The sequence below is a fragment of the Taudactylus pleione genome, unplaced genomic scaffold, assembly GCF_031769625.1.
Source record: "Taudactylus pleione unplaced genomic scaffold, aTauple2 ptg000162l, whole genome shotgun sequence".
Lineage (NCBI taxonomy): Eukaryota > Metazoa > Chordata > Amphibia > Anura > Myobatrachidae > Taudactylus > Taudactylus pleione.
In genome coordinates, this window is record NW_028284564.1 from 11444008 (window position 1) to 11461948 (window position 17941).

Here is a 17941-nt window from a genome sequence, read left to right on the forward strand (position 1 = left end):
CAAGCGGTGGCTCAGAAACTGGGCGGCCACTTGCATCCTGACCGCCCGCCTCTGTTGCGGTTGTTAGGCTGTGGGTTAACACCCACAGCTCTAACGACCGCTCCGGTGATGGTCGTGATGGTCAGAGACCATCGCGACCATCGGGGCTTACGACGAGACCCTAGGGTAGGGTCTCCCTTGTCGTAAGCCCCGGAGAGCTTCTGGCTTTGTCAGAGCCGGAAGCTCTCCACTGACATCACTAGTGATGTCAGTGGGGCTGCCCCCAAATGGTAGGCGTTCCCATGGGAATGCCCCCGTTTGGGCTGCCACCCCCCGGCCCGCCTTCCAAACGGGGCGAGCTGTCAATCAACATCGACAGCTCGCCCCCTTTGGATCGAGACCCGCTATGACCGGCGCTGTCGGTCGTAGCGGGTCTCACGCATGCGCACAACGGTGCCGGCGCCGTCGTGCGCATGCTCTGTGGGGGGCCATCGACCCGGTCCGAGCGCATCGGCGCTAACGACCGGGTCTGAATGACCCCCATAGTATCTGCATACAGGTTCCTGCAATTAAATCTTGTTATTAATAGCTACTGCTCTAAATAATGCCTGGGCCACTGGGTTGGATAATATTCTGAGTAGTCGACCTTAGCCTGGCATGGCTGCCGTTTATCCTTATCAACCTTGTGTCCTGTGAGTGGGAGACAAAGCACAACAGTTTAATATCATTTAAACATGACCTGAATACAACAATAAATCGTCCACATTCTACACTAGAACAGATCCATCGGCATGGTTAAAAAGATTGTAAACAGTCATATAAGGCCTGGGAGAATATACTGGGGTTGCCTATGAACCCATGGGAAACCCGTGTTCCTATGTGGTGTTCTTTACTTTGCAGTACTTACTTATGTGTCCCGCTTGGTTGCAGTTAAAACATGTTTTTGAATGGGTTGGATGAAAGGATTGTTGTGGGAGTTGAGCAAAAGGGAAAGGTGGTGGGTGTGGGTAAGGATATGGAGGACAAGGGTATGGTGGGAGGTATGAAGTTTGTGGGTAGTGTGAGGCCTGTGGTTGTGTATGATATGTTGGGTAAGGATGTGTTTGCTGTAGTGTGGGATTGGTGAGGACGTGTAACTGTTCAGGTGCAGGTGTGTGTGTGGGTGCAGGTGTGTCTGTTGGCTGTGATGTTATTGTCATTCCCTCCAGAGCTTGGATACTGACAGCCATTAGTTTTTCACTCTGGGTCTCTCTCTCTTCTTAGAGATGTTTTTATCATGTTCGATGGCGGTTTCTATGAGGGTATCTATTGTGAGTCCCCGCCAGCCAGGCTGTGAGGTCTGAACCTGGGTTTTTTAAACTCTCCTTCAGACCGTCCACGAGTATCGTGACTATCATTCCCCTGTGGTGAGTGCTGTCTTTAATATCCTCTATCCCAGTGTACTGGGTGATAGCCTGCAGAGCCCGATCGCAATAATCCTCTGCAGATTCACTCTACTTCTGCTTAATGGTGAAAATTTTGTTCCAGATAAGTACTACTGGAAAATATATACCCAATTGAGTTACAATGCGGGAAATGTTACCTTGGTTTATTTGGTCTGTTAAGGGAACATCACCATCCAATACACAATCTGTGATAAATTTTGTCATGTCGGTATTGCGTGGTAGGCAGGCCCTTAACACCACACGCCAATCTTTATTAGTGGGTTCATGTGAACTACCCAAATTTCTCAAAAATCTTTGACATTTGGCTAATTCCTTTTTGGGATTGGGGAAATCTTTTATGATGGAATTTAGTTCTGCTCTTGTCCAAGGACAATGCATTACTACTTCCCTTGAGGGCACTATACCGTTCGCATCTGCATTTCCATTTGGAACAGTTATTGTCCGAATGGGATGCAGACCGGTAGCGCTGCTATCTTTGACCTGGTTACCTGGCTGGGGGTTTAGTCTGCTGCTGCGTATGGTATGAACAACTTCCTCTATGGGTGCAGAGGGCATTAACACTTCCCCTGCTGTTACCGATGGAGATGGCAGCACCACTCGTGATTGTGGTGCTGCAGCATCTATCATTTGTACAGCATGGGAAATGGCAGACATTACAATAGGCTCATCATCCACATCATGAACATTTTCTTTATCGTTGCTTAAGAGAGGGTACAAGTTGCTTGTTACATTTTTATGGGTATTTTTGGTAACTGTACTTGCACCTCCATCCACATAAGGTGGGGGGAGGTGAGCGTGAACTGCTGGCAAAACTCTCCATGACGTTACCTTGCCGCACGGGCGTGCCATTTTGCGGCTCGCCCGTATTGCAATTCAGCGTCGCGGATGTATTTTCTGGCAATGTGCTCACAACGTTAGTTTGTGTCGTTTGCACATTCTTAAGCCACACATCCCCTTCATGCTGCCACTGTTTTAAACATTCAAAATATTTAACCTTTTTCTCTCGGGAGCGCATCAGACCGATGTGATCCCGGACATTATCTAACACATTTTTATCAAAACTACCAATTCTGGGAAACGGTCTAACACTCTTCATCGTCATTTTAAACCAAACATCACAATACCTTATTGCATAAGTACCGTACTTAGTATGCATAGTACGACGAGCCGATCCAATCTGAGCTTTCATTAGCAGCCCATCATTGTCTAACATCTCTACTGTTTGCATGGCTCCCATTCTGAGACAAAATCCTATGCTTTTCAATAAAGATTTAAACTGGTGAAAGACAATCAAGATACTTTCACTTACCTGTGGACGATTTAAGTCAGCGGCGCCCACACACCTGGATAAGATTTGAAAAAGGCAACTTCCACACCCAGATAAAATTTAGTAAGGCAACTTCCACACCTATGGAAGTTTATATGTCGGCCACTTCCACGTACCTCTCTACAACAAAGACAACATGTACACCTGCTATTGTGTATAGAACGGTAAAGCTACTTACCGAGCAGCTAGACTAACCCTTGCACCTAGCCCTTCAGAATTATACGATACCCTTAACTGTCCAACAAATACTCACTGTTACACACTTTTTCCTGCGCAGAAAAATACACGTTAACCCAGATATTGATAACAATTGAAAAATGTAAACCTCAACGGCTTTGCTCAAACACGTGGCAGCACAACCGGAAGTATGTATACACTATTGTGCGACCAGTCGCATACACAATAATGCGACTACCACACAACCGTATGACAACTTTTTAGGTGCGTACGCAAAAGTGCATCTTTACTGTGCGCAAAACTGCAACTCAGCTGCATACTCAATACTGCGGCACCTCTTTAAATGCTAGGTTTTATCAAGAAAGGAAAACAAACTTTTTCCTTTCTTGTCCCTGGATTCTAGTCAGCTTCCTTTGCTCACACGAAAATGGATAGCGATTTTTCAGCACAAAGCGGTTGCAGGAAAACCCTGCATGTGGCCACTCCACCCTTTGCTGAGACATCGATAGCCATATGTGCCGTGTGAGTAGGTAAGTGACTTCACTCGATGAGCCCCCATCTGATGATATTAAAATTGAACCTCTATACACACCTTCCTATACCTTCTAATATCCTGCCTATACCTTCTAAGGATTACGCTAATTTGTGTACGCAGTCATACAGTAAATAAAGACTTAGGCCTGGAATCTGTGGTTCCAAAGCACAAGTATTATTCAAGTAAAAGTACAGTCAGTTACGCGCAATTGATCCAGACACAATTTAGGCGCAAAGGAATTATACAGACCCAAGTACAGTATACATACGCAGCGCTTCCGGTACCAGATGTTAGGCATCAGCAAGAACCCCTCAGTCAGCATTCAGCAAGAAGACTAAAGACCCAGGATTGGAGCACACATATTTATACCCCCAGGAATAGGCAAAACAATAGAGACGTTTGTTGCTGATGCTATTGGTTCCCAAGGGGAATCCATCTGTTACGGAGCATTTAACAGGCTGGTTCAAATAGACTCACCCAGCCTCTAACAACTGGGGGTCTCTCCCTTCCCGCCCCCTGTAACATCCTAACAGTTAATACATTTTTGTTGCTTGAAGTCTCTGCGGTCCATAACTCGAGAATGCATGATGCGATCTCCCCACAGATATCACCGGAATACTGTGGAAAGAGTACGCATCAGTACAAAACCAAACACGGCTTTCTTAGCATGTATAAAACCTTAGTTACCAAATATCTTTATTTCACAGCATTTATATTGACTGAACAAACTTAAATCTTATACCTTAATGCTAATGGAACCTTGGAAGTGAATATGTAATGTGTGAGTGTACGGGGTTTGATATGAAGACGCTAGTTAACTGGGGACAGATGCGTGCGCATTTAGCTACTAAACGGTGCTTTCATTCGGGGTCTTAAGCATAATGTGTGTATGTGAAATGGTGAAAGATGCAATCGCATGATGCTAAAAGTTGTGCATTCGCTACTGGGCGTCATGTTAGCAGCTCAATTGTGCGTAATGTGCGGTGTTTATGCATGAGATTCCATCTATGATGGACTTATCATATTTATATATATATATATATATATATATACATGTACATACATACACACACACATATCATTCCTCACTCACAGTTTCAGACTGCAATGCAAATGTGTTACCTCCAGCTGCGAAGCTAGGGCCATTCTGTCTGGGTGTGAAACTAAAACCTGTTTAGGATTCAGACAAATCCAAGTGTGTAGATCAATGCCTGGATTATATTACAATAGCCACAACTATACTTGTCTGCATACAGGGATTCCCAATTTGTATGTAAAATACTCAGTTTCTGGTGCATTGTCTATTCTATTTACTTTTCCGCATGAGGCTGTTCTTTTAGTTGCCCTTGGTAGATTATGAAAAACATTGCCATCTGTTCTTAGCTCATGAGTTGTAACTTAAAGTGACGCTGGTCGCAAAATGGCGTCTTGCAGATTCTTGTTTCTAAAATGGAGTCTAGCTGCCATTCGCAAGATGGCGTCGCGCACGCTTCAATTTTAAACTGATCTTGTCTCAGCCAATTATCCAGCTTTGACAATTGCTACAGGGGGCACTACTTCTGGGGGCACTACTCCTGGGGGCACTACTACTGGGGGCATTACTACTCGGGGCACTACTACTTGGGGCATTACTACTGGGGGCACTAGGGAGCATTACTACAGGGGGCATTACTCCTGGGGGCACTATTCCTGGTGGCACTACTACAGGGGGCATTACTATTGGGGGCATTACCACAGGGTGCACTACTAATGGGGGCACTACATAGAAGGCACTGCATAAGGGGCAACACTACTGAGGGCACTGCATAAGGGGCACCACTACTGTGGGCTCTGCATAAGGGGTACTACCACTGTGGGCATTGCATAAGGGGCACCACTACTGGGGGCAATGCATAAGGGGCAGGGCATTGCATAAGGGACAATACTGCTGTGAGTATTGCATAAGGGGCACTACTGCTGTGGGCATTTTATAAGGGGCACTACTACTGTAGGCACCCCAGTACTTTATTACCCTAGTGAGGACACCCAAACACCTCATTACCCCTGACAGGGCACAACAGCACCTCATTACCACAGACAGGGAACCCAGCACTTCATTACTCCAGACAGGGCACCTCATTACCGCACTCTGATAACCCCAACACCACATTACCCCAGACAGGGCACCCCAGCACAATATTACCCCAGACAGGACACCCCAGCACCACATTAGCCCAGGCAGGGAACCCCACCACCTCTTTACTCCAGACAGGGCACCCCAGCACCACATTACCCCAGACAGGGCACACCAGCACTTCATTAATCCAGACAGGGCACCCAAGCACCAGACCAGAAATCATCTGCATGCATCTTAACTCCAGAACAGGCACCCTGCTGCTTCATTACTCCAATGCACATCACTACTCCAGACAGGGCACTCCAGCATCATATTGCACCAGACAGGGCACCCCAGCACCTCATTACCCCAGGAAGGGCACAATAGCACATCATTACCACAGATGCCCCAGCACTTCCTTACTCCAGACAGGGCACCTAAGTGCCTCATTACCCCAGACAGGGCACTCCAGCACTTCATTGCTCCAGGCAGGGCACCTCATTATACCAGACAGGGCAATCCCAACACTTTATTACTCCAGACAGGGCACCTCAGTACCTCAGACAGGGCACCCAAGTAGCCCAGAACTTTATTAATCCAGAAGGGCACCGAAGCAACTCATTAATCCAGACCAGAAAAGCCAGTAATTTATTACAAGATAACTGGTCTATGTCCAGCCTTTATACAGTACATCCTCACAGCACCATCTCTGTCATTCTTCTTCACACTCTGGGTAACCCCGCAGCATTACCTCATCTTACTGGCCAGCTCATCTTGCTCCAATCCGCTCTCCATCTCCACTCCGCATATCACAAAGTAAAGGGCCACATGCCAAGAAAGAGCAGCTGAGGCTGGAAAGGACCAGCTGCCCTCGTCCATCGTCCTGTTTTACAGTCTCCATGGCTGTGTGATGAGCGTCTATCCCCAGGTTGCTCCAATCACTCTGTGTGTTCTCCGCTAGTGACCGAGCAACGTCTCCAGGATCACCTGTCACCTGAGAGAGCATGAATAAAGAAGATTGGTACCAGCTGCCTTACATTTTAAGTGATGATTGCTGTGGATGGTCTCCAACCAGTACAAAAGAAAAGAAGATGGCAAAATAAAGAAAAGAAGATGGCAAAATATCAGAGTGTTGTAGAACAATATATTATCCTTGCAAGTCTCTGGTACATATCTGATAGTACATGATCCCTGCAAGTCCCTGTTACATGTCTAATAGTCACCATCCCTGCAAGTCTCTGACACATATCTGATAGTACATGATCCCTGCAAGTCCCTGTTACATGTCTAATAGTCACCATCCCTGCAAGTCTCTGGTACATGTCTGATAGTACATGATCCCTGCAAGTTCCCGGTACATATCTGATAGTACATGATCCCTGCAAGTCTCTGGTACATGTCTGATAGTACATGATCCCTGCAAGTTCCGGGTACATATCTGATCTTACACCATCCCTGCAAGTCCCTGTTACATACTGAGGGCCTGATTAAGAGATGGACGCTAATGCGATTTTCACACAGATCAAGCGATTGTTTGCCATCGCGCATGCGTATAAGCTGCACTGTGCATGCGCAGCGATCGCATTATGATTATGAACGCACAGAGGATCCCACCACTTTGTGACTGACAGGTTGTCAGTGTTTGTCGGTGGTAACATGGAGTGGTCAGAAAAACCCAGGTGTGCCTGTTCATTTAAACACCATTACATGGGCATGCATAAATTAGCTCCCAAGGCTGTGGCAGGTCAGACCTGCCACAAGGGTAAGATGGCCGCTGATGCACATCGATGTTTATCTACGCAGATTTGAGTCATCGCACGCAGGTAAGAAGGCAGTAGTGGGCGCCTTTATGCTTAGGTGATCTTTGCTAACATTAGCATATTTTCACTGCTGCGTTGCATATAAAATGCAGCTGTGATCACATTAGTGTCCATCTCTGAATCAGGCCCTGTATCTGATAGCACAGTCTCTGACACATCTCTGATAGTACATGATCCCTGCAAGTCTCTGACACATCTCTGATAGTACATGATCCCTGCAAGTCTCTGGAACATGTCTGATAGTACATGATCCCTGCAAGTCTCTGGTACATGTCTGATAATCCTGCAAGTCATTGATACATTTCTGATTATACATTATTGCTGCAATTCTATGATACAGATCAGATCAGGGGCGTTTCTAGAGAGGAGGGGGCCCGTGTGCAGTCTCCCATATGGACCCCCTCCTCTCTGTCCGCCGGCTGGCAGCGCACTGAGCTGTGTGCGGCCAGCGCCAGAGTTACAGACTCTGGGCACTAGAGTGCGCCCAGAGTCTATAGAGGATGGGCTGGTCATTTTCCCTGTACTGCGCATGCGCAAACGACGGGAAAATGGCCACGGCGGCCATTTTTCAGTCACTTTTACAGAGCCGGACCCCCGCGTCGATGTGAGACTCCGGAAAGGTAAGTAATTCTATGGGTGCAGGGTGTGCGGTGCGGGGCCCCCCTGGACCCAGGGGCTCATGTTCCCTGCACACCCTGCACCCATTATAGATACGCCACTGGATCTGATAATACACTATACTTGTAAGTCCCTGGTATATGTCTGATATTACACCATCCCTGTTATGTATCTGACTGCACTTGTGCATGGCTCTGCCACATGTCTCATAGTACATGATCCATGCAAGCCCCTGGTACATGTCTGATAGTATATTATCTCTGCAAGTCCCTGGTACAGGTTGGGTACAATATTATCCCTGCAAGTCCCTAGTACGGGTCGGGTACGAAATACTGGCGGCCAGAATTCCGTCGGTCAAAATCCTGATGCATTTTGGTGAATATTGTAACCCTATCTCTCCCCCTAACACTAACCCACCCCTCCTGCAGCCTAACTCTAACCATCCCCTTTGGCATCCTATTCCTAACTGTCCCCTTCAGCAGCCTAACCCTAACCGTCCCGTCCCACAGCCTAACTCTCCCTGTAGTGCCTGACCCTAAACCTATCCCTAATATTCACCGTCGGGATTCTGACTGTCAGGATTCCGGACCCGGTATAGTGACTGTCGTGACTCTGACCGCCAGGATCCTATCTATATCACCCCTGGTACATGTCCTCCTAATTATATAATATATCTCAACCCAACCACAGCAAAATACATATTATGGGCATAAAGGTTTTAGGAGGACTTTTGAATGTCACTACTACTACTTCTACTCATAATATAGTAGTAACCCTAATTTTAACAATAATAACAATAGTTATGTTAATACCACTTGTCAACATGGATGAAAACTAATATTCTGTTAAGTTTTATGTGTTAATTGACAATATGACATTAAAAATGTTCTATCGTGTCACAGATACAAGCAAAACTATTTAAAAAAATGCTTAAAAATTACGATGAATCGAACTACGTCCTTTTTTATGTTAAATTTATGTATATTGACACTATCACTTACATGTGAAGGAATAGCTACAGCATTGCAAACAATATGTATTATTATTATTGAGTGTTTATTGATAGTTTTTGATAAGGGAGAGAAGCACTACTCATAAGCGCAAAAAAATAACTGTAAGTAGTATATTTTCCGATTTTTTTTCCACCCACCTTTGTGAGTTTTTTTTAATTATTATTTATATGTGTATCTTAAACATGCATTTTGTAATCAAATGTAACAGTTTTTCCAGTATTGTCCCTGCTTTAAGCCAATCAGTTAATTTACATGATGAAATGAATTATATTTTTTAAAACAAAAAACACAAGACTATAACATAAAAACGTGACATGTTACAAACTTTTTACTGCCAAATTTGTCTAAAGCATGTACAGTTTAGTCAAAATCACTCTATTTCATTTATTTTGTCGAAAAAACTTTTAAAATTGTTTTCTAGTGTAATTTGTTTAATTTCAATTTCACTTCAGTTTCTATCCAAAAGACAAGTTTTAGAACACTTTTCCAAAGAGATAACATTACAAATTTGAGTATACATACACAGTATTTTATGCAGTATACTAGCAGAGACAAAAACCGTATTCATTTAGCGGCGAAAAGCCGATTTTTGCGAAAAAGTTTCGCTGGTGATGTCATTTCACCAGTGGAAACTTATCCCCGTACTCAATTGTTGCGACTTTGCAAAAACACCATGCAATGTACCCGGCGGAAAAGTTTCACCTATGAATAACTGGTGGAAAAAAGTGCAGAATTTCGGCTTTGGGGTGCAAAGGCGGGGAAACCACCCTGCACCCTTAGGACAGGTCCCCAAAGGTAAACTGCGTCAAAAAATCAAAAAAAGAATTAAAGAACACCCCAAAAAAGGGGGTGAAAAAGTTCAAAGTTGGGGTACAAACTTAAAATCTAGCAAAATAGACTTTAGGGGGGTCTGCAAGTATAGGGGAGGTTTTTTTTTATTACACTCACTTTAGCAATTTTAAACCATGCTTGCACCCATTTTCATGTACCCTAAATTTGTTGGGACTATTTTTTTTTTGCCAAGAAAAACTGCAAAATGCTATTCTTCACCACTTGTGCAAAGATGCTAAATAGCAAAACTTGAGAGCATTTAAACACCCCAAATACCTCCAGCAGGGCTATTCGGGGGTATCCATAGTGATCCCCCATGTCAGTGCATCTTTTGGGGGGTGTCAGGCTGATTTCCCCATATCTGCCAGCACTTTTTGCCTGTTTGAGTTTCGCTGGGACGCGTTTTCACATCCTTTGGAACTGAATACGGGGATAAGCGGGGACGCGCGCGATACTTTTTCGCATGCAAAACCAGCAATGTTAGCAAAAAGTCCGGCATGCGAAAAGGACGGGACTTTTCACTTCTAATTGAATATGCCCCAAAGTGTCATCATTTTATGCATTTATAATAGTCCCCATACGGATTTACCAATTTTTTTTTTAGTCTGAACAAAGTGCATATCTGTTTGTATCCGTGTCCTGGCTGCTAATAGTGGCTTAGATTCTTGGATGAAATGTTTTTTTGTTTATTGATTTTATGCAAGCAATATATGATTGACTTACTCCAGCTGTAAGTATTGCACATGTCTTGGCTGAGCGGTGTGGTAAAAATGTTGTAAATTTTTTCTAAAAATCAGGGTCATTCATGTGTCATTTAAATTCAGATCGGTGGATGCCAAATTCTGATCAAACTAGCAGAATAAGTAAATAATATGAATAAATAATATTGAACAAACTCCTGGAATAAGTCAACAATATGCAGATATTCTCACTAATTAGCTGCTTATTGTACTCTGTTGTATCACAGTTTAAGATATAAAACAAAATAAATCTGTTCTACCACCATGTGGGGAAGAGTAGGAGTGTATGAAACCTCAGAATGTCATTAGATCCTAGCACTGATTCACCCGGCTCATTTCCTATCAGCCATTTACAGTGCCCCTTGGAGCAGGATCAGACATTACCACAAAAATTATTAAATAGCCTCATAGTAAACACATCTTAAACAGTCACTGCATTGAAGGCAGGCATACAAGCACAGCAGGCACTTCGTATTTAAATATTCTGTGACATAGACAAAACTGATGCACTTTATGAAGGAACTTGGTTTCACCAAAGAAGCTTCTTTGCAAAGAGACGTTATTTGAAGAAATGCATCATAATTTAATGGGAAATTACTAAATGATTCCACAAACTTTGTGTCATACTTGAGCAAATCACTGAAGGAACAGGTTGATTTGATTTGCCTATCTATAGTCAACCGCTGGTATTACAAAGCAAGCAATTATTCCAATGTTTATAGCATTTGGACCTTTGTGGAAAATTTTATATAGTTTTACCTTATTTTTCTTTAAATAAATTGCTTAAAAGAATCTCAAAGTATTTTATTGATCACAGTACAGTAAGAGAAAACTTGGATATTTTTTATTTCAAGCATTATGTTTAAGGAGTTTGTAACATTGTTAATTTAATGGATAATACCATTTCTTGCACTAAAGGCAAGGCCTTTTGAAATGTGAAAAATAGGGAGCACCTTAATACAGTATGTATGTATTGTCCATCTTTTGTAGCTAGTTTCTGTAACTTGGACACGCAATCTGTTGGTTTTTTTTGCAAAATTAAGTACGGTATATTCTTGTTATCACTCGTTACCAGGGGCGTATCTACCCATTGGCCAGGATGGCAATCACCAGGGGCGCCGACCAAAGGGGGGGTGCCACCCGGCAGTGCCACCAGTAGCCAAGGGGTGGACAAGTCCCTCGGCCCCTCAAGTGTAGGGCAGACCGCAGTGAGAGCGGTCTGCCCTACAGTTTACAAACACGCAGCCGCCAGCGGCAGCTGTGTGTTTGTAATAGCAGCCAGCTAATGAGAGTCTGCCTGACTCTCATTAGCTGCTGCGTCATCCGCGGAGGGAGCCGGCTGGAGCTCACTAATGAGCTCCATCTTCTGGCTCCCTCTGCAGCATGTGATGGGAGAGACGTCATGACGTATGATGTCTCTCCCATGCATGAGAAGAGCGGGCGGGACTGAGCGGCAGTCGCATCAGGAGCGAGGATCAGGTAAGTATTTTTTTTTCTTTGTGTGTGTGTGTGGGGGGGCACTGAAATAGGGGTGGCCGCTACTGGGGGCAATTTATGGGGGATGCCCACTACAGGGGGCTCTGTATAGGGGTGGCCACTACTGGGGGCACTCTATAGGGGAGGCCACTACTGGGGGCACTCTATAGGGGTGGCCGCTACTGGGGGCACTTTATGGGGGGGTGCCTGCTACTGGGGGCACTGCATATGGATGGCCACTACTGGGGACAATTTAGGGGGGTGGCCACTACTGGGGGCACTGTATAGGGGTGGCCACTACTGGGGGTAATTTATGGGGGTGGCCACTACTGGGGGTAATTTAGGTGGGTGGCCAATACTGGTGGTACTGTATAGGGGGGACTACTACTGGGGGCACTGTATAGGGGGGCTACTAATGGGGGCAATCCCTGTATAGGGGATTGCTACTGGAGGGTTACTACTGGCGGCACTGCATAGGGGGGGGCACCAGTCCATTATATTGCCAGGGGCGCTTGGATCCCTAGATACACCCCTGCTCATTACTAATCTTAAATGGTGCTCCAACCAATCAGCTTGTAACTGTCATTTTTCAAACACATGACAGTTAGGAGCTGTTTGGTTGGAGCACCATTTAAGATTAGTCACAAGTGATAACAAGAATATCACTCATTGATAAATCTAGGCCATATTGTGAATGCAAAATACTTTGATATCCTCCAGTACCCTGGCCATTTCTGCATGCCTCCGTCAACACCAAAATCTTGATTCACAAAGGTGTAATGCTGCGTACACACTGGCTGATATATCGGCAGTTCAATTGAACGGCCGATATATCGTGTGTGTCAGCTAGTGTGTACAGACAGCCAGTTATAGGCGAAACGCACGTCGGATTCCGGTTCCCCGCGACTGCAGTAGCGGGACACCTCGACACCAGATTCAGTACCACCGTTATCACATTCCCTTTCCCCTTTCTCTTGCTAGCTCTTGTCGGTTTGCACACACGGAGCTGACACGTATCAGACATCCGCTTTATACCCGCGGCTGTATTATGCGGCAGACCTGAGCGTCTGATGATACGGTACAGCTCACTGACTATAATTCAGACACGGGCATTCTCTTGCTCTATCACCCATTGTCAGCACACTTTTCATATTTTATGGAGAGCTCCGGCTGCCCGGCGACTGTGCGGTGCCGGACACCCCTACGAGAGGGTTAGCAGCACTGTCTTGTTTTTCCTCCTCCATATAAGAAGCCCACTTCAGTTAACCACCCCTAATATAGTTAATTTCAGTAACTCATGATCCAACGGGATTTCACATCTATGGCTATTTAAATTATATCTATATCAACAGCACAGATAATGTCTTTCTGCCCCACAGATGGAGCCTAGATTATGATTTATATTATTACCATTTAACCCCCTATAAAATACCACGTTGATTGTTTTGATATTTGTGGCTATTTAACTACTTAGTTAACACTCTGCTCCGTATCATTTGCTGTTGACTGTTTTGACTGTTGCAATAACAGAATATAGATAGATAAGTGAGGTCCAATGTGTTTATAATGTGTTTAATGCTGACAACATTGAATGTCTACATAACAACGGAAATATTACTAGAGGTCATTAGGTGTTAATTTAACTGAATCTCTTTATCTCACGTGTTAAGTATCAAAATCTACAGTGATATAAGATTTTACCCTATGAATTACATATGATCTGTAAGTTTCCTTTGTGTGTATAACTAATTTCATCCCTTTTCTGTTAGATATTCTCAATATATAGGATTATTGTTTTCCACAATGAGTTAATGAGATTTCGGACATACAGACAATATTAGTATATTTATCCAAATGAAAGATATGAATGATATTCTTGTACTGTGTGCTTAAAATTTCTATGTACATCATATATGGATGAACCACTCTCTATCTGTCATTTTGATATCCCAATCTTTCTTTCATTTAGATGGCACTACACTGACCCTATAGACCTCCCGATTACTGTCCAATACCATTTGGCAAGACGATAATAGGCGGAGATTTGGGGTTCATTTGGCTAACCATTATCTATACATATGCATTAGATTTCCATGGGATTACTGTACATGGGAGATCTCTCACTTCCTCTCCTCTGTAGATATAGATGAGAGGGAGCAGCAGAGCCCATGTTTCAGAATCTTAATCCCAGACTTATTTCTTCAGATATCTCTGGTTTCTATATTATTCTTTTTCCCAGGAACTCACATACCGAACCTACAATCCTCTCATTGGTTATCCAATGCGAATTGTATAATAATCAACAGCAGAGATTGGGTCTGATGCAGTGGTTCACTGTTGACTTTTTTCAAGGGATGCCTGCACTGGGAAATCTCTCATTCTCTCTCCACTACACTGTATGAGATAAGATAGTAGAGCCCAGCTGCATCCAAGGATACATCCAACTTACCTTCATTTCTACTTTCTCATTTCAATTACTCTTCTTACTTTTATGGACACAAAATTAACAGTGGTCTTTATATGTCCCACAAGAGGACTAATTATTTCACTTTGATGAACCTTGTGTTTTTGATATGATATATATAAAAGATATTACATGTTATATTATTTATAGATATTTACATATTTTCACCTATTATGTAATAATATCTACTGAAGTGATCGATACACTTCCATTTCACCGATTTACATGTGTTTATATATTGATTGTTGTGTATGTCTGTGAGTCCTTTTTAATTTGTTACACATGATACCTAATAAAGGTTAAGTTTTATAGAGGTGAGGTATAGCTATTTTGTGTGCTCTCATAATAGAGTCTATCTGTGGTTGGCTAGTCCTTCCACAAGTCTTTTTCTTTCTATGTACAGACAATATGTCTGTTAACGATGTTGTTCACAGACATAACGCGTCGGCTGTGCTGCACAGCCGATGGCCAATATATCTGCATATATATTGGTGCATCGTGCTGTGTGTACGGGCATTCAGCTGCCCGCCCGTACACTTGCTGCAGAGGCCGTTGGTGACTGACAGCTCAATTGGGCGGGCACATGTAAATGCCTGCCCAGTTGTGACCCGACGATTGGTAAGTGTGTATGTACTATCCATTCGCAGATAGGATGGATTTGGCCATTCCGTCGTCCTAGTGTGTACCCAGCTTAAGGCAAAAGAGAACAGTTTTTGAACTCTGCTCTGCTATTTTGTTGTAAATCTCCTTCTATTCTCTATGCCACACAGTGATAGAAACATAGCACACAATGACAAGTCCTTGGGTATTTTTTTCAGACCCAGATATCATGTGACATTAGCATAATATATACAGATAAGATAATTATATTCAATCAGAGGTTGCATGAGGTAAATTATCTTTAAAATGATAAATAACTATATAATTTATAAAAAATAATAACAACAGTGACACTTTTTGGTTACAAAGTGCAAATAACAGAGGTGGCATCATTATGTATAGCATCCAAAAATCATTTACATCCACTTTTAAGGGTATCCTAATGTTATGCTTCCTTTAACTTTAGAACATTTCTCCAATGTTTCTATTAACTTATTATATTTTTATTGTTAGTACTACTGTTGTTATTATTACTACTACTACTACTACTACTACTACTACTACTACTACTACTACTACTACTAATAATAATAATAATAATAATAATAATAATAATAATATTTTAATAATAACTCTCATTAAACTTTGTTTTATGAAATGTGTCTTAAATATGTACCTGCCATTTTTAACATATTTTTTAGCATGTTATTTGTACAGGACTCTGGTGTAAGCTGGAGGGTGAGAAAGAGTGTAGAACAAGGCTGGACCCCCCTATGGATGGTACAGAATGTGGCACAGAAAAGGTACATGACTGTTTATATTCCAATTTAAAATTTTAAATGTCAAGATAGATGTAATAACAGCACATTTCAAAAATGCAGTTTGCATTATTTTCACATATGGATTTTCATGGTCTAAATGCATCCAAATATAGACTGTTATATTTGTGGTCCATTAACTATACATTCAAAGGTTAACACTAATAAAGTTATTATTGTTCTTGCACTTTTACAGTAACAAAAACAGACATTGGAGTAACTAGATTGGAAGCAGCAGTAGCAACTGCAATAGTACCCTCGGGCCTTATATATTATGCTGGCTAAGGGCTGTTTGTTTCTTTTTTCCTTCCTTGGAACCTCAAAAGCCCCAGCAAAACATTTACATTTAGCAGTTATCGGTGGCTTTCTAACTGAAATAAGTGATAGGTAATACTGTACCATCTTCTTTATTAATAAGGCCTATTTGGTACTACCGCAGACATAAGAACAGATAAATGGAAATAGACATGGAAGACAAGGGGATATAGACAATGGTTACGGACAATAAATAATACATAAAAGAAGTGGGAATTTTTTTTTATATTTGTATCATACAAAATTGCAGGTAATTTTATGGAAATCATTGTAGCACACGATGGGTGGGATGTATTCAGCAGAAAAATGTGGTAAAACCTCCAAAAACTGCAATTTTTAGGGGTTTATTGTAATACATATGGATCACTGATACCTGCTGTGGACACGCGGTACCGCAGTCCCCATAGGATTCTATGGGACTGTGATGTTACTGCTTGCACCAAGCTCTAAAAAGTGTAACTTTCCAGAGCTTGTGCCCAATGGACAATGCCATCGATGGATGGCTTTGCTAATAGAAGCCTATGAGCTTCTTTGCACAAAAAATCCTTAAAGAGGGACCTGAAGGATCCCTCTCCGTTCCCCACGGCTTGCACAGGACGATAGCCTTTATTGTAAGGGCTGTCCCAGCGCATACCTGCAAAATGGTGATGTAAATGCCGGTATGCAGGCAAATAGTGACGGGATGTATTGTAATCTTATTGCGATACATGATAGATCGGACTCTATAAGTCACTTCTAATATTCAGTCATAATAACTCATCTTAAAGACACATCTATCCTGTTGGAGACTTTTTCACATTAAACCTCATGGGAATGAATATGTATGCCCTAACCGTCTTTGGACAGTCACACTACTGTATATTACATCTTTAGAAAAATGCATGAATCTGCAAATTATTCTTGGATATTATCCTAATCATAACCCAGAGAACAGAGCCATAAACCATTGAGAATAAACCTATATTCTTAGTTGACTCTTAAGTAACAGTTTCCTGGTTTACATCTCTACCATTATGTTAATGCAGATTTGTAGCTTGGTAGACAATTATTCTTTTTTATTGTTTACTGTCACATGGTTTCTTTTATTAAATAATACCAGCTGCGCAGTGTCTAAAACTACAGATTTACCATAGATCACCACTAAATGAAGGGTTTTATGTGCATTGTTTCCATGTGAAAAAGCAAACAAATGAAGACAATAAATAAAAAATAAGCTTCTATGCACATTATTTTAGGTAGAGAAATGAAACCCGCATGTTTCAGGTCAGTGGGACACAATATTGCCCTGCTTTCTGGAATTTGTATATTTATTTATGCTTAGAGTGGAGTTCAGTAATTTTAATTAAACTATATGTTAACAAAGCCTTGTGCATTTATATTTGTGTATTAGTAGTTTTTTATACTATGATGATATACTTGCAGTCATATTCGGATGAAATTAGTTTTACAGGTTGAAGAATGTAACTTTAGATAAAAAATACGGCCAGGTGCTTCTCATTAGCACAAATGCTGGATCTCTTAGCATTAGCTCAGCCCACTCACTGCACATATAGGTTCAGTGGTGTATTCCGTGTGCTATATGCCAGGGGTCTGATTGGGTCATCAATCTGAAAAAACATGACTTCATCTCTGCTCTAAAGGTTTAAGAAAAAAATAATTAGAAAGAAGTTAACTCTTGAATTTGATGG

At 42.4% G+C, this 17941-nt stretch overlaps 1 protein-coding gene across 1 annotated transcript in view; it reads left to right on the plus strand.

The window, feature by feature from the left end:
• ADAMTS19 (ADAM metallopeptidase with thrombospondin type 1 motif 19) overlaps nt 1-17941 on the plus strand; it is a 266057-nt gene that overhangs the window by 180375 nt on the left and 67741 nt on the right. Inside the window, exon 11 of the mRNA XM_088475170.1 lies at nt 15822-15923. Coding sequence (XP_088331296.1) covers nt 15822-15923 — 102 coding nt within the window. The remainder of the gene's footprint in view (nt 1-15821; nt 15924-17941) is intronic.